General features: G+C 39.3%; 1 protein-coding gene across 10 annotated transcripts in view; it reads right to left on the minus strand.

Moving 5' to 3' along the window:
* The window catches only part of ANKRD17 (ankyrin repeat domain 17), a 174,475-nt gene that overhangs the window by 2,294 nt on the left and 153,660 nt on the right, over nt 1–18,521 (minus strand). For 9 of the 10 annotated variants that reach the window (XR_004972115.1, XM_036336032.1, XM_036336022.1 and 6 more), the window contains 3 exons: nt 10,769–10,966; nt 1,814–2,062; nt 620–798 (listed from right to left, as the gene is read on the minus strand). Coding sequence is in view for 9 of the 10 variants with exons in the window: in XM_036336032.1 (XP_036191925.1) it covers nt 620–798; nt 1,814–2,062; nt 10,769–10,966 (626 nt within the window). In the remaining variant the exon portion in view is untranslated. Of the gene's footprint in view, nt 1–619; nt 799–1,813; nt 2,063–7,584; nt 7,875–10,768; nt 10,967–18,521 lie in introns of those variants that run through there. The other variant, XM_036336012.1, reaches the window with a different exon arrangement.

The raw sequence follows: 18,521 nt of genomic DNA on the forward strand, positions 1-18,521 counted from the left end.
AAGGAGGGAAATAAATATTATGCACATTCAAGTCACTGCTCACTTTTCCCAATATAACCAATAGCCCTAAAATTAATATTTGAGCCCTGGCTGGCTTGGCTCAGTGGATAGAGCATAGGCCTGTGGTCTGAAGGGTCCCAGGTTCGATTCTGGTCAAGGGCACATATCAGGGTTGCTCGATTCCCAGTAGGGGACGAGCAGGACACAGCCTATCAATGATTCTCTCCCATCATTGATGTTTCTCTCTCTCTCTTTCCCTCTTCCTTCCTTCCTGAAATAAAAATATATTTTAAAAAATTAATATTTGAAACTTCACCTCATTTTGGAAAAGTGTAGGTTATCTAGGTAATCTAAAAATTACTTTCCATTATAATGATTTCTTGTAGCATTAGATATACATAAGCCTACTATATCCAAAATATTTTGTCAAAAAACATTTCTCTGAACTGAAAAAAAAATTAAGATTTATAAATATTTATGTTTTAGCCAGATTTTGACCTATAATTGTAGGCCGAAGCCCCAAAATCATTCCACAAATGCTTATTCCCTTGAAATTGAAATAAGACTAAGAAGAAAAACATCTGGAAATAATGAAAATGTTTATTTAAATCACCATTACCCCAACTTTAGGAAAGTCCATGTATCCTGCAGGAACATGCTGATGGAATGTACCAGAAGGAGTTACAATTCCTGTACTCTCTCGCTCCATTGCTTGATGCTGTGAAAACACTCCTGGATCAGACATAGGCCTATGAATCATAGGATTTCCCATCCCAGGGTTACACCAGTCAACTTTGTCTGAGGGAAAAACAAAAAGGCAGGAAAAAATAAATGGTGATATTTAAAATCAGAAGAAAGCAAAATAAAATGTTTTATATATTTCTAGTATTTTCTACATTAAATTATGAATTCCTTCAGAATAATGACCTTTTTTATATATTTACTGCAGTATTTCTATGTTTGTAGGTAGTGATATAATACTCTAACAAAATAACTTAAACACTTTGTGTTACAAAACAAAAGTAAAAAAAGCCAACATAGGGTGAAGGCTAAAGAACCTCAAAGGAAACATTAACATCTCTTTAATATGAAATGAAGAAAAGAATAGGCTTACATTAGATCAAGCATGTCAAACATGCGGCCCACAATGAGTATTTTTGCAGCCCAGCCAATATAATGGCATATAAGAAACGTTTTACAATATCCTGTTATACATAATTATTAATAACAAACTACAATGTTTGCTAATGACTGATTACTGTAATTGTGTTGCATTCATTTCCCTTACACGCCTTACGTCCAGGCGCACCATTACTTTCCATTAATACTAGCAGCGAATATTTTAGCAGCCGATTTGCCATGTCATTATGACTTGTTTAGTGTGCACAACAGGAAATATTTTGCTTTCAGAGAACAAGAAAAATAGGTTAATTTGCATTATACTTATTAATTTGTGCAGTTATCTAGTGTCTGGTAAGTTAATGTTCAAGGAAAAATATTAATTTTTATTAAAATGTTCTATTATTTTATGTTAACAATTACTTTTATTTCAGCCCTTTGTATTCAGCATGTCTCTATCGAAATAAACCTATGTGTCTATGAAAATTGAAGCTTTTTGTTTTTTTGCGGCCACATAAACTTAAACCTTGTTTATTTGGCCCGTGTTAGCCTTTGAGTTTGACATGCTTGCATTAGACTATTTTCAAAAAGCAATGATAAATTTGATGGGAGGTAATATGGGAACAGTAAATGTTCTGAACTCTTAAATAAAAATGATTACTTAATTTCCTGTAAGCAGAAAAGCATATCATACCTTGATTGCCACCAATCCCTTCAAAAGACCAGATGCCACTATGCCCTACTGATGTGGACAAATTACTCCCAATAACAGATGGAGCTGAAGTTCCAGTTTGCCTGATACGTGCAGAACGTTCAGTCCCAATAGGGACTGGAACTTTTCTGTCCTGAGAGACGTTGCTGGGCTTTTCTGACCCTAAAGGTACTGATGATGGGGCAGGAGAAGGTGCACGAACTCCGGAGGACACTGACTGTGCAGGAGAATCTAGAGAAAAGATATTTTGAAATAGTATACATGTCATCTATAGAGCATGACATTTTGTAAAACCAAATCTTAAATCTAAAGAGGTCTTAAATATACATTCTGAAGAAAAATAAAATATGAGAAAAATGTTTAAATAATAAGTAATGCATGTTAAAATTTAAAGTTCCATGACTTCATACTCATTTTTCAATGTGGTGCACAATTTTTCCATTTCGTTATTTGATAATTAAATGTGAAGATGTACATGCTGCAACTATACATGTAATAAACCATTAAACTAATATTTAAATTAATTAATCCTTGACATTGAGTAAAATATACCAGAGCAATCTGAAGAAAATGATTAAATTTTTTAAAAAATGGAGGTAGGGAAAATCATGCCTATTTTGACAAGTCCCAATCATGAGGATATTTTTCCATTGATTTTTAGAGAGAATGGAAGAGAGAGGAGGGAAAGACAGAAATATCGATGTGAGATAACACATCGATTGGTTGCCTCCTGCACAGGCCCGACCAGGGCAGAGCCTGCAACCCAGGTATATGCCCTTAACCAGAGGACGACACGCTATCCACTGAGCCAAACTGGCTAGGGCCCTTGGTATAGTATATAATAAAAGCCTAGTATGCTAAGTGTCTGATTATCTGGTTGTCCATTCAAACAATCAAAGCGTAATATGTTAATGATATGCTAAGGCCGCTCAACTGCTCGCTATGATGTGCACTGACTACTAGGGGGCAGATGCTCTGACCAGTAGGTTAGCTTGCTGCTGGGGTCTGGCCAATCAGGACTGAGTGAGATGGGCCAGACATGCCCTGGAGCCCTCTCACAGTCCCTCCCGGCTGGCCAACGTCCCACATCCCTTCCCGGCTCTGATCGTGCACCGGTGGGGTCCCTTGGCCTGACCTGTGCCCTCTCGTAATCTGGGACCCCATGGGGGATGTCAGAGAGCCAGTTTAGGCCCAATCCCACAGGCCAGGCTGAGGAACCCCACTGTTGCATGAATTCATGCACCGGGCCTCTAGTAGTATGATAAAAAACAAAGGACTCAGATATCTAGCAAGTCTGGAAAAGCTAGCTGAAGAAAAAAATAAGTTTCTTTAAATCAGTACTTCACAGAATCTTAATATGCTTATAAAATATCATATTACTAGGCGGTATACCTGAACCTAATACAAATTAACATTGACTGTAAACTATAATTTAAAAAATAAAAAACAAGAAAAAGCTATTCCTCACTACCTGACTTTCTTTTACTATATATATATATATATAGTGTGTGTGTGTGTGTGTGTGTGTGTGTGTGTGTGTGTGTCTATACCCAAAGGAATTCAGGTAGTTAATAAATTTGCAAAAATCTCTCTTTCTACATTCATGCACACAGACACAAAAGCATAATGTTTCTATTTTCTGAAGCACTTCCCCAGGAATTTGGAAGACAAAGAACAATTCAATAAGATTAGCCTGAATATGTTTTAAAAAAGACTTCTCATATATAGTTTATAATCATATAGACTGGAAAGTACTGTGAAGATCAAGTCCACCTTAACCAAGGCTTGCAGAGGTCTATTTTTTGGTTAAGTTGATAGGATCATCTATCTGTGAGTTATAGTGACATTAACTAAAAAGAGTGAATGTGAAAGCACTTCATAAATTATACTTATTATACAGATATTGTTATTATTGGGGACCAAAAACATGGAACATGATAGGCTTATCTATCTATCCTATATAATAAAAGCCTAGGTGGCATCATGCCCTCATGTGATGTCACAAGATGGCTGCCACAAGATGGCCGGCAGGGGAGGGCAGTTGTGGGCAATCGGGCTGGCAGGGGAGGGAAGTTGTGGGTGATCTGGACAGCAGGGGAGCAGTTAGGGATCAATCAGGCTGGCAGGGGCGATCAGGCTGGCAGGCAGGCAGGCAAGCAGTTAGGAGCCAGTGGTCCTGGATTGTGAGAAGAATGTCCCAGATTGGAGAGGGTGCAGGCTGGGTTGAGGGACACCCCTTCCCCCACCCCCGCCCCCTGTGCATGAATTTCGTGCACTGGGCCTCTAGTATGAATATAAAAGGCTGATATGCAAAGTGTCCCCTTGGGAGTTTGAGTGGGAGACTGTGAAGTTTGATTGCTCGGATGACGTGCACTGACCACCAGGGGGTGGCGCAGAATGAAGGGAGGCCAACTGCTGGCAGCCAGTAGCCAGGGAAGGAAGACCCCAATCGGCCCTGATCGTCAGCCAGGCCTAGGGACTCTACCTGTGCACGAATGTTGTGCACTGGGCCTCTAGTTATTTATACAAGTGAACCAAGAAAACTATTATCCTCTAATGACAAGTTGAAGTATACCTTGTGTGGTCATGGATCCAATAGCATTACTTGACAGCATTTACTTTTAACAAACCAAGAAAATGCAAAATCCAGGTAAGTATCTTTAAAGCAATTTAAATATTTGAAAATTCAACTTAAAAAATCTACTAAGCTAGCAAAGTCAAAACAAAAAACATGGGTAACATAAAACAAAACAGACAAAGTGGATCCAAAGATACAAGTGAATGGGGACAAATCACCAACAGCTTTAAGATTCATGTAGTATCAGCATCTGTATGGAAGGAAGCAATATGAGAGCCATAAAACATTCAAAGGAACTAAAAGGAAAGCAGGGCAGGCCAATGAGAATAGGTGAAACTGGGAGAGTTCTGCCTATGTGTGGATGATTGCAAGGGATTCACAATAAGGTCTAAAAAAACTGGTGCAATGTGAGCCCTATGAACTCTCAAAAGTACTTGCTGAAGCTTCATTCCAGGATAAAGCCACATACTGGTAAGAAACTTCTGGGAACAGATTCCAAACTGAGCAGGAAAGGACAACAGATGCAAAGAGAACGTCCAGTCAAGAGCAGGGCAGATGGGGTAGGGGTGGGTGGGTAAGGACAATAAAGCCAACACATGAAGTATAAGACTATATTTTTGCACACCTCCCTATAAGAGGAATTCTGGCACCTTTAAACTAGAAAACATATCCTGACCCACATATTGCTTCTATAAATTCAGGAAAACTAATTTCATTTAAAACTGCAAAACACAATAGAAATGCAGTAAAATTCCATAGAAAGCTATTATATGAAATAAAAGATATGGATTTTTGTAGACAACAAAAGCATGCCAGAAAGAAAGCTATATCCTAATATTCCAAAGGCACATTAAAAAGAACTATACCCTAAACTTCCAAAGTGAGCCATAAGAAAATAAAACAACAAAAAAAATTGAACAGCATAATTCTAAATTAGTAAAACTGGAAACAAGATGACAAAACTCAGGAAAGTATTAAAACGAAAGAAGACTCCAGAAAAGACTAATAAATTCAACTATATATAAGGAATGCAAGATGGTATAAAGACTAGGGATAAACAAAATTTTGTTTATTGCTTTTTAAACCATGTATTGAAAGGGCATAATTACATTCCTGTGAAAAATGAACCCAGAACAATTAACACAGAGATTTAGTCAAAGGAAGCGGCAGGAAGGCAGGCAGGCAGGATGGTAAGAAGGAAGGATGAATGAACCTTACCTTCCCCCAGGCCCATTCCCAGGAACCTGCCCTAACCTCTGTGTATGATCTAGTTTTTCTTTTCCTGTATCCTACCAAAAACAAAAGCAAAGCAAAATGAGGGCAACTCTCTAACATTCTGTTTAAATGAACAGAATAACTAGGCTTGCCTGCTGACCTGCCCCATTTAGACATTTGCCCTTTTCATAGATTCTGCCACCACACTAATCATAGTTTTTATCACATGACTGTTTTCTGCTTTCACCCTGCAGGTTTACTGGACTAAAGACAAGCATCTGACTAAAGAACGATCCATTTCAGGCTAGCCAGAAATCTTTGAGTGGCCTGGCCTGACTTGAACATATGAGCTGAACCAATCATATTCCTCATTTAGGAAGATGCAATTAACAAACAGAGAAAAACTGGTTAATTAACTATGAACCGACTCTTTGAAAACTACACACAAGATGAGATTATGAAAAAGTCTAGGTATAAAGAGAGTAAACAAAAAAGACTCACAAGAAACAGACCATGAGTAAGAGACCATAAATCCTCTAAAGCAGCGGTTCTCAACCTGTGGGTCGAGACCCCTTTGGGGGTCGAACGACCCTTTCACAGGGGTCACCTAAGACCGTCGGAAAACACATATATAATTACATATTGTTTTTGTGATTAATCACTATGCTTTAATTATGTTCAATTTGTAACAATGAAAATACATCCTGCATATCAGATATTTACATTACAATTCATAACAGTAGCAAAATTACAGTTATGAAGTAGCAACGAAAATTTTATGGTTGGGGGTCACCACAACATGAGGAGCTGTATTAAAGGGTCATGACATTAGGAAGGTTGAGAACCATTGCTTTACAGAAAGAGATGGAAAGAATAGCTGTCCCAAACCCTTGCTGGTTCTGACAATCAATAGGTGGTACAGTAAGATATATTTTTCCCCCTCAGATCCTTCTTATAAAGGTTAATAAAATATTCTAGGTTTGATATAATTAAGGTTGATTTCAGTAATTTAAAAACTTGGAAATTCTATTGAAATTCTTCCTACCATAGGTGAATACAAATTACATTTTTTAAAATAGCCTTATCTTTTTTGTTGTTATTGTTAGTCCCCTCCCCAGGATATTTTTCCATTGATTTTTAGAGAGAGTGGAAGGAAGGGAGAGAGACACAGAGAGAGAAACATCAATGCGAGAGAGACACATCCATTGGCTGCCTGCTGCAAGTGCCCTAACCTGGGCCAGGAATCTAGCCTGCAACCAAGGTACACGTCCTTAACAGGAATCAAACCTGGGACCCTTCAGAATGAGGGCTAACACTCTATCCACTGAGCTAAACCGACTAGGGACCTGCATAGCCTTAAAGTAAACACCATTTTCCTTGAGATTCCTTCCATAGATCTATATTCCTTCCCATGAAAAGAGCCTAATTATTATAATTTCTTTGATTAGAAAACAGCAAAATCTAATTCAGAGCCATGTTATTTTAAAATATGCCAGCTTATATAATTGGAGGGGAAAAAACAGGTTTTAGAAGTTTTGTGGGGCCTTATACAATCTTGGGAACCTTGTTCAGAGAAAGAATAGAAAATTAGGTAAAGACCTTGGCAGGGCCCCTTGCAAATGAGGTACTCTGAAGCTTAAGCTTCACTGGATTCATGGTAAATACACTTCAGCTTTGAAATGACAGAGTTCTGAATTCAAATCGAAAGAGCAATATGACTTACAAACTGAAGAAGTGTTCCTGCAGGAAAATTACACTGTATTTTCTTCATTCAGTGTTTACTAAACTATAGATCATGAGATGAATGTGGTTGGTCATGACTAGCATAAAAATTTTTAAAGGTTAAATAAAGAAACAGAATAGAAAATACCAATGTGAAACATACAAGAGTCAGTTTTGTAAATATGTTATTTCAACTATACACAAAATGTACATGCATAGTGAACGTAAAATTAGTTTTTTCCTTTCAAAATTGTAATGGTTTTTTATTGCTTTTTGATCTGACATTTTATAAGATTAAATGTCAAAATGGCCCATTGACTAATTTGCCAAGGACTGAAACTCACAGACCAGAGCCAGTGATCAGTAATCAATGCACGAACTGGCTGAGTGTTGGTAGGATAGACTTTAGCAGTTTGAGTGAGATAAGGTCTCAGGTGACCTCTACCCATCCGGTGTGCAGAGGCTCTTAGACATCACCAATCTGTTGTGGGGCCTCAAGAAGGGGTTCTTTTCATGTGAACCAACTGCCTAGAGAAGAGTTGGAGTCAGACAAAATAAACTAAATAGTCATTAAAAAGCAACAATATTTAGATTTATATAGGTAAGGAAATTGCAAATTAGTTAAAAATTGAATATCAGAGGTAAAAGTGTGAGGGTCTTGCCTGAATCATTCTAAAAGTTGCAAAATAATGACTATAAATTCCTTGTAAATTTATGAGTTATTATATTCTAAGGAATAGTGTTCCCTTCTCTTGCACTTAAAATTTTATGTATAATCATTATGGTCTCATGGACTGCTTTACCCAATGAGCTGCCATTATTCATTTTGGTGGTCAAATTGTCCTGAATTTGGCCAGTGAAACCCCTTCAAACTGTCTCTCGTCTCCTTTTGACATACCCATATCATTCTGAGCACTTAATTACTTTCTTACACGGTAAGACTTTGTGACACTATAAAGCTCTCCTTACACTTCCTATGCCCTAGGTATTTCTCCAAGAAGCTCTAGCCTTTTATAGTGGAAAAAATTATTTAACAGGAAGATCTGGACACTAAGTATGCTCACTGCTGCTGCTGATTCATTGTTTTCAGTAGATTGAGCTAGAGGAAAAATGACAATTTTATATGATTCCATCCAATACATATGTAACTGAAAAATCATGAATTCACATTGATCCTCTAATTCCATATGGTTTTCCTTGCCTTACTCCATTTGCACACTTCTGTCTTCTCACATCTTCATCAGTATATTTATTTATTCATTTCTCAATCCTACATTATATCCCATGTAGTTTTAGAACTGCATGTCCATAATATTACTAAAAAAACCTGTTCTAAGTAGAATTGAAGATCTGTCTGTTGAAATCTATTTGTCTTTTGAATGAAGGGCCCATTATTTTCTTCTTATACTGGTACATTATTTTCATACTTCTTACATTATTTCTGGCATGTTTCTATCACAATCACTTTGAATGCTTTCTTAAACTATTCTCATTTAGTGACATCTGTGCAAGGATAATCAATATTCTTTCTTTGTGACAGTCTATTATTTGACAAACACAAAAGAACTATACAGCATGTAAATTAACAATGCCATGCTTTAAGTGGCAATGCACTTTTTAAATATTTTACTTATTGACTGATTTTAAAGAGAGAGGAAAGGGAGGGACAGAAAGAAGAAGGGAGGGAAGGAGAGAAAAGGGAGATGGGAGGTAGGGAGAGAGGTAGAGAGAGAGAGAGATAGATAGATAGATAGATAGAGAAATATCGATTTGTTGTTCCACTTATTTATGCATTCATTGGTTAATTCTTTTATGTGCCCTGACCAGGTATTGAACCCTCAAACCTTGGCATATTAGGATGACGCTCTAACTGAGCAACCCGGGCAGTGCCAGCAATGTACTTTGATATGCTCTTAAATATTTAATATTTAATATTTTAAAAATATGTTTTTATCCAGTTTAGAGAGGAAGGGAGAGGGAGAGAGAAAGAAACATTGATGAAAGAGAAACATCAACATCTATCGGATGCCTCCTATATGCCCCTCCTGGGGATTGAGACTGCAACCTGGCCATGTGCCCTGATTGGGAACAAACCTGTAAGATCCCATGGTGCATGGGTTGATGCTCAGTGAGCTACACTAGCCGGGCTAATTTTTTTAATTCTATTAACCAGGCTCTCTTACTGGGTTCTAACACTCATAGGAAAAATTCATAGTTTAAAAAATTGTTCTTACTATAATTTTCTCAAGGAGAAAGTAATATGATGTCTTTATTCTCACACACAGAACATTAAAAACACAAAAACCCAATAACCTTACTACAGAATTCTGTTAATATGACTTGAATTCCCTATTTATGACAGATCTTCCTTAGTTTGAAAATCTAATTACTGCCTCCAAAATCTGACTACAGTTAAAAATACACGTCATAATGTGAAATCAGTTGGGCTGTTAAATACAGTAAATGAGACTTAAACGTAATCAAAAAGCATATGATGTTTATACTTTGAATTTTTTTAAAAATCATATATATATATATTATTTTAGCGAGAGAGGAAGGGAGAGAAAGAGAGAAACATCGATTGGTTGCCTCCCATCAGGGATGGAACCTGCAACCTAAGTATGTGCTCTAACTGGAACTGAACCCACAACCCTTCGGTGCACAGGACAATGCTCTAACCAACTGAGACATACAGGCCAGGGCATTATTTATACTTTTAAGGTTAGAAAACATTCTCCTTGGTAGCTGTATTAAGATAAATCGATAGGTGGTACAGTAAGATATATTTTTCCCCCTCAGATCCTTCTTATAAACGTCAATAAAATATTCTAGGTTTGATATAATTAAGGTTGATTTCAGTAATTTAAAAACTTGGAAATTCTATTGAAATTCTTCCTACCATAGATGAATACAAATTACATTTTTTAAAAATCCTCACCTGAGGATATGTTTATTAGTTTTAGAGGGAGAGGAAGAAGAGAGAGAGAAAAACTGATTGGTTGCCTCCTGTATGTGACCCACCAGGGATCAAACCTGCAACCTTTTGGTGTATAGGATGATGCTCAGACCAACTGAGTCACCCGTTCAGGGCCCAATTACATTTTTATAGTATTAAAATTATGATAAGGTTTATAAGTTAAAAATTCTGAACTTTCAAAACTTAAATCCTTTTATTTTTAAGAAAACATATATGTTGCCCTGGCCGGTGTGGCTCAGTTGGCTGAGCATTGTCCCATGAACTAAGAGATTACTGGTTTGATTCCTGGTCAGGGCTTGATCCCCAGTAGGGGGCATACAGTAGGCAGCTGATAGGTGTTTCTCTCATTGATTTTTCTCTCCCTCTCCCTAAAAAGAAAGGAAAAAAAAAAGAAAAAACATATCCACAAATGTCTTCTTAGGAAATTACAGTGTATATTACTCACCATTTGATGCTGATGAACCTGGGGTCAACAAACTAAGTGGGGAAAAATGTTGTCTATTAAAGTTAGCAGCTGCGGGTGCTCCTCCAAGGGGTGCCCCAGGTCCATACATCTGACCTCCTGAAAGGTTTGAGGCAAAGTTTCCCAAATGTGTAGAAGAAGGTGTTACAGAACCATATGGCGAGTCCATATTGACAATACCTATAATGGAGAAAATAAGCATAATTTATAAAAGTTATCCCACTTCAGGAAAAACAATTAGAAAAACTTAAAATTCTAAGAACGCTCCTAATATATAAAAAATTTTTAAAATATATTTTTTATTGATTTCAGAGAGGGAGGGAAAGGGAGAGATAGAAACATCAATGATAAGAGAGAATCATCGATCAGCTGCCTCTTGCACTCCACCCACTGGGGATCGAGCCCACAACCCAGGCATGTGCCCCTGCCCAGAATCAAACCCACAACCCTTCAGTACACAGGCCGACGCTCTATCCTCTAAGCCAGCGGTTCTCAACCTGTGGGTCGCGACCCCTTTGGGGGTCAAACGACCCTTTCACAGGGGTTGCCTAAGACCATCGGGAAACACATATATAATTAATTACATATTTTTTGTAATTAATCACTATGCTTTAATTATGTTCAATTTGTAACAATGAAATTGGGGGTCACCACAACATGAGGAACTGTATTAAAGGGTCGCGGCATTAGGAAGGTTGAGAACCACTGCTCTAAGCCAAACTAGCTAGGACTAAAAAAAAATTTTACATTAAAAAGTCTCCTTGCTTACTTCTTTGTCCACTGACCACCATTTCCCCCTCTATTTCATAAACATAACTCCAAAAATAATTATCAAGAAAAATATAATTCTAATAGTTGATATTTTATTATCTATACATATAAAAAGCCAGCAACTAGAACTCCGTAATGACCGGTTGCTGTGACGCCCACTGCAGCCTGTGAACTGTCTAGATCAGGAGTAGGGTGGCCAGCCAACCTCCCATGGCCCCTCCCCCCAGCCGCCCCTGCCCCCGATGGGCCTCCCCTACCCTGATCAAGGGCAGGGCAACTAGCCAACCCCCCCTGGCCCCTCCCCCCACAATCACCTCCCCCACCCCGATCAGGAGTGGGGCTGGCCAGCCAACTGCCCACAGCCCCTCCCCCTGGCTGGCCCCACCCCTGATCAACCCCCCTCACACCAATGGGGAGAAGGGCCGGCCAACCTCCTGTGGCCCCTCAACCTGGCAGGCCCAGCCCTGATCTGCCCCAATTGGGGCTGGGCCGGCTGGATCCCACCTGTGCACGAATTCATGCACTGAGCCTCTAGTTTGTTATAAAATACATGTACATTTAATATCAACACTGAAATTTAAATAAGTTAATGGCCAAGGAGTTACATAAAATTTTATCTTTAAAGACTTAGGGGAAAGCCCTGGCCACTGTGGCTCAGTTGGTTGGGCATCATCTCATTGACTGAAGGTCTGCTGGTCCAATTTCAGGCCAGGGCACATGCCTGGATAGCAGGCTGGATGCTTGTTGGGGGGCATGCAGGAGGCAGCCGATGATGTTCTCCTCTCACATTGATGTTTCTCTCTCTGTCTCCCTTGCCCTTCCTCTCTAAAAATCATAAAAAACATTTTAAAAAGCAAAACAAACAAAACTTAGGGGGAAGGGAGGAGTGAATAGGCAAAACAGAGGATTTTTAAGACACTGAGAGTACTTTGTATGATACTATAATTGTAGATTCTGATCATTAAACATTTGTTCAAATCCACAGGAATATACATCAGTCACTGAGAGTGAATCCTAATGCAAGCTAAGGACTTTGATAAGGATGTGTTGATGAAGGTTCATCAATTGTAACAATATTCCACTCTCGTGCGGGATGCTGATGGGAGAGGACTATACCTGTGGAGACAGGGGTATACAGAAAATCCCTGTACTTTTCTCTCAATTTTACTGTGAACCTAAAAGTACTATAAAAATTTAATAAATCCTTAACAAGAAAACTACAGGGGAAAAAGAAAAAGATGTAGCTATACTTCTGCAACAGAGAAATCTTGATGGTTAGCACCCTAACTAAGTGGCCATAATTTCCATAGCCAACACTGGGACAATGTCATTGAGTGCCTCCTGATATAAGGCAGTGTGAGTTTCAAAACACCACCTCTCCGATGTTCTTGCTAGAAATGTAGGACTTTAATGTAGCCATGGGTTGAAGAAACAGTGAATCTGACATGTGAGACATTTTTTAGGGCAACTGGGCTCTTCAAAGCATTCAATGTCAAGAAGAACAAAGGAAGGTAGTAAGATGTTTTAGACTGGGGGAGAGTAAAGAGATATAGCAGGCCACAACCACCATGCCAAAGCAAAAGAAGAATCAGCTGCAGCCACTGCTGCCGCAGCCCCAGGTGCCCAAGGGGGAAGAGACTGGGGACAAAGACAATGGAAATCCTGTGGGAAGGCCCTCTCCACATAGCCAATGGAAAGCCTGGTGACCCCAAATCTCCCCCCAACTGGAATCCACCCACATGTCCAACATTAGCAGAATGGATAAGTTATTGCATGTGCATGCAATGAATGGGATACTACACTGCAATAAAAATGAACAAACTTTTGCTACAGGCAACCTGGATGAATCTCACAAATGTGATGTTGGGAGTAAAAGGAGCCAGAAACAAAAGAATGCAGACTCTTTTCACAGAGGTCACCTGGATCAAGGGGACTGATGATTCCACTACTGCTGAGTCTCTCACCTCCTCCCCAGGTCAGAGGCCCAGTTTAGGGAGGCTTAGGCCTCAGGTTTGGCCCATATGGTTGTGGTTGGTGGGGGGTCAATGCTGAGCCTCCTTTGACTGGGCCAGACCATGGTAGTCTTTCACAAAGAACAGAGACATCCTCGAAGGCTCACATGCTGGTCACTTGTCAAGATTACCTGCCCCCTCCCTCACCCCAAGGATGACCCCCAGGATACAGAAGACAAATCTGACAGCCACTGTTGATATGAGGACCTCTGTGCCTTCTGCCACCTAGGCCTCCTCAGTGAGACTATGCCTTCCCAGCTGAGCTAGAGGGAGCCCTCTGTGACCTAGTGGCCATATGTTTCCCTGTGGCCCTGTGACAGCTACTATGATAGTTACCATCCTTAAGCAGCAACACCCACCCTTGTCCATCGCGTCCCCCATATGGGGTCCAGTGTTTCATCACTGCGGTGAGGTGTGCGCTATTTCTGCTGATCCAGCCTCCAGGACCCCATCTTTGCTCCTGGGTCCTCTCTCCCCTTTGCCAACAGACTGCTGAGCAGGAAACTTATTTGGTGCTATTTTTTGTGCACCTGTCCACCCAGCCCCCAGTGCTGCCCTCGATTCCTGAGCCTGAGAACAGTTTCATACCATTCCCCTCTTCTGGCTGCTTGTTTTAGGTCCTTTTTATTGATAACCCTGCTCCCAATGTTGGCAGCTGCTCTGTGAAACTCCCCAAGTTGTCTGACCTGGGGTCAAGTTTGGATGACTGGGACAGAGTCACTTCCCGAAAGGCCACTCTCCCTGCTTTTGGTTTTCGTAGTTTTGCTATCAGTAGCATGGTCAATACTGCTGTGGTCCATGATTACTGTCCTTGATAAATGTACATCCCCTCACAGTCGCAGTGTCTGTGGCATTTCTGTGGCTTCCCCCCACACTAAAGTCTTTCTGCCCAAAATGAGTGAGGCTCTTGGTGCCCTCGAGGCTCTCCAGACCTCCCAACATGGGAGAATTGGGAAACTTTTCACGAGACTTACTCCCTGGCCTCCCCATTCTTCCGGTGTCGCTTTTTCTGGATTTGACACAGGTCCATGAGATGTGCTCTAAAGCCTCTGGTGGGCCTACCCTATTTCCTCTATAGCCCATTTTCCTTAAACTATGTAGTTGTGAGGACACCAGCCCTTTCATTTGAATTTTGTGGATCTCCACCTGGCCTACCAGCTGGACAGTCCTGGGATGCTCTCCCGACCTCTGTCCCTACATCACTGCCACTGGTTGTTTTCTGTGAAAACGGTGTGGGCAGGCTCAGTCTTGAACTGGCCCTGAGGAAATGGGTCAGGAGTTGTGTGGCCAAGGGGGAGGGATGAGACCCACTGGAGAACTGAAAATGAATTTTTTTCTTTTTAACAATTTTTATGTTAGTAATAAATGCAGTGGGAAAAAATAAAATAAATTAAAAAAAAAGACATAACAGCCAAAGGCAATGTGTGAACCTTGATTTGATCTTGGATCAAAAGAAAACACCCGCCCTCCCCCCCGCCCCACACACACACACATAGGCATAAAGGATGTATCTGGGATGAAGGTAATGCACAGTTGGTGCTAGTACTGAAATAATGTTAATTTTCCTGGGGGTAGTAATAGTGGAATAGAGTTGTGAAGGCAAACATGCCTGTTTTAACCTGAATCTAATGAATTATCTTCTGATGGACTCTCAAGTTAAACTTCAATACTTATTTTGGCTCTCCTCAACTCTACACACTCCCTAAATCTTGCCTCCCTTATAGAGCTTACTGAATCTTTCTATAAAATAAGAATTTACTTCCTTTTTCTCTAAACCTTAATTTTACTCTTTCTCAACATATCACCTAGGTTTTCATATTTTTTGAAAGGTGAAGTATTATAAATTGCAATTATTAAAAATGAAATATAAAAACATTTCCAATGCATTAGTATATTATGATCTTTCCAAATCAAATTATAGATTCTATTGTTTTAGTACAAGATAAATTGTTTTTGAAAGTACACATAAATATTTCAGCGAACCCCCAGCAAAGAAGTATTACTGATGTAAATGTTCGTTATACTACAGTCACACATTATTGAAATGAGTAAAATAACAATCATCTCCCATTAAATTTAGAATTTTTTTGTTAGAGAATGTCATCCTATATCAGTGATGGTGAACCTATGACACGCGTGTCAGAGGTGACACGCAAACTCATTTTTTTGGTTGATTTTTCTTTGTTAAATGGCATTTAAATATATAAAATAAATATCAAAAATATAAGTCTCTGTTTTACAATGGTTGCAAATATCAAAAAATTTCTATATGTGACATGGCACCAGAGTTAAGTTAGGGTTTTTCAAAATGCTGACACGCTAAGTTCAAAAGGTTTGCCATCACTGTCCTATATAATAAAAGGCTAATATGCAAATCGACCGAATAGCGGAACGACTGGTCACTATGACGAGCACTGACTACCAGAAGGCAGACGCTCAACGCAGGAGCTGCCCCCTGGTGGTCAGTGCCCTCCCACAGGGGGAACACTGCTCAGCCAGAAGTCCTGAGCTGGGCTCATGTCTGGCGAGCACAGAGGCGGTGACGGGAACCTCTCTGCCTCCATGGCAAGGCTAAGGATGTCCGACTGACAGCTTAGGCCCGCTCCCTATGGAGAGCCATCAGTTGGACATCCCCCGAGGGCTCCTGGACTGCAAGAGGGCACAGGCTGGGCTGAGGGACGCCTCCACCAAGTGCACAAATTTCATGCACTGGGCCTCTAGTGTCTTTAATAACACAGATCAGATTGGCAACCTTTCTGTAAAGGGCTAAATAGTAAATATTTATAGGCTTTCATTAGAGCAAAAAAGCAACTATAACAATATTAAATGAATGGGCATGGCTGATTTCAACAAAGCTTTGTGAACACTAAAATTTGAATTTCCTATTTTTTGTGTTACTAATATTCTTTAAAAGTTTTTTTAAAAATACACTTAAAAAATCTTATACAATCTTTTATCTCAGTTAAAAAAAAAAAATTACCAATGTAATAAAAGGGGTAGCATCCTAGCCGGTTTGGCTCAGTGGATAGAGCATCGGCCTACGGACTGAAGGGTCCCAGGTTCGATTCCAGCCAAGGGAACATGCCCGGGTTGTGGGCTCGATCCCCTGTAGGGGGCATGCAGTAGGCAGCCAATCAATGATTCTCTCTCATCAGTGATGTTTCTATCTCTCTCTCCCTCTCCCTTCCTCTCTGAAATCAATAAAGAAATATATTTAAAAATAAAAAAGAGCGTAATTCATAAAAAACAAAACAGGAAGCCAGACATACTTGGCCCATGGACCATAGTTATCTATCACTAGCATGGATCCTCTTAAATTGCTTGAAATTTTCATATTAAAACATATAGCTCTAAACCCAATTTGGTATTCTGGATTAAACATTACAACAGAGAAAGGATATCATTGAAAAAAAAACCTGATAAAATTTGAACAAAGCTTGCAGTTTAATTATATTGTATATTATTTTCTTAGTTTTAATAAATGTAGCATGATTAGTTACATAGATATTTAACAATAGGGAAGCTGTGGTAGTTACAGAACTCTTCTATAAATGTAAAATTATTTCTAAGTAAATGGTTAAGAAAATAAAGTAATCATTCACAAATATACTCTATAAATATCAGCACTTTCTAACAGAACTTTCTATAATAATGTTATATGTTCAATATGTTAGCCACTAGAGATATGTGTTTATTAAGCATTTGAAATACTAGCATGGCCAACTTACAGCCACTAAGGAAAACAATAGGGAGGATCCTCAAAAAAACTGAAAACAGAACTACCATACAGATCCAGCAATTCCATTCCTAGAAATATATCCAAAGGAAACAAATTAAAAAAAACAAAACTAACTAAAAAAGATATCTACAATCCCATATTCATAGCAGCATTATTCATAACAGCTATGATATGGGAAAAACCTAAGTGTCCATTTGGCAGATAAATGAATAAACAGGTTGTAACATAGTATACTAGAGGCCCGGTGCACAACATTTGTGAACTGGGGGGTGGGGGTGGGGGAGTGTCCCTCAGCCTGGCCCTGCACCCTCTTGCAGTCTGGGACCCCTTGGGGGATGTCAGCCTGAGGAGTCCTTAGCAGGAGGTGGGAGATGCTCCTGCCACTGCCTCTGCACTCGCCAGCCGTGAGCCCAGAATCTGACTGAGCAGTGCTCCCCCTGTGGGAGCGCACTGACCACCAGGGGGCAGCTTCTGCGTTGAGTGTCTGCTCCCTGGTGGTCAGTGCACGTTACAGCAACTGGTCATTCAGCCACTTGGTCAATTTGCATATTAGTCTTTTATTATATAGGATATATATAGTATACACATAGTATACACACAAATATATATATATTCATATATATATGAATCTTATTCAGCCATAAAAAAGAAAATCCTGCCATTTTTTACTACATGGGTGGTCGGTGAGGGAATTACACTAAGTGAAATAAGCCAGAGAGAGAAAGACCAATACTGTGAATCCACTTGTATGTGGAATTTAAAAATAAACAAACTCTAGAAAAACAGATCAAATTTGGGAGAGTAGGATAATGGTGGAAGGTGGTCAAAGGTATGAACTTGTAGTATAAGATAATAAATACTAGGAACGTAATGTACACCATGATGACTACACTTAACATTGGTGTATATATATATGTGTGTGTGTGTGTGTGTGTGTGTGTGTGTATGAAAGTTATTAAGAGACAGTAAATCCTAAGAATTCTCAACACAAAAAAAATTTTTGCTTTTTATTATGCCCTTATGAAATGATGTATGCTAACAGCAGTAATCAACTCACAATATATGTAAGTCAAACCATTATGCTATACAGCTTAAACTTATATAGTAATGTCAATTATACTTAAATGAAACTGGAAAAACAAATTAAAATAAAAAGAAATATGACTACCATCTTCAATTTTATTTAACTTTAAATAGCACATGTGGTTCGTAG

Source organism: Myotis myotis, unplaced genomic scaffold (genome assembly GCF_014108235.1).
Source record: "Myotis myotis isolate mMyoMyo1 unplaced genomic scaffold, mMyoMyo1.p scaffold_m19_p_1, whole genome shotgun sequence".
NCBI classification, from domain to species: Eukaryota; Metazoa; Chordata; class Mammalia; order Chiroptera; family Vespertilionidae; genus Myotis; species Myotis myotis.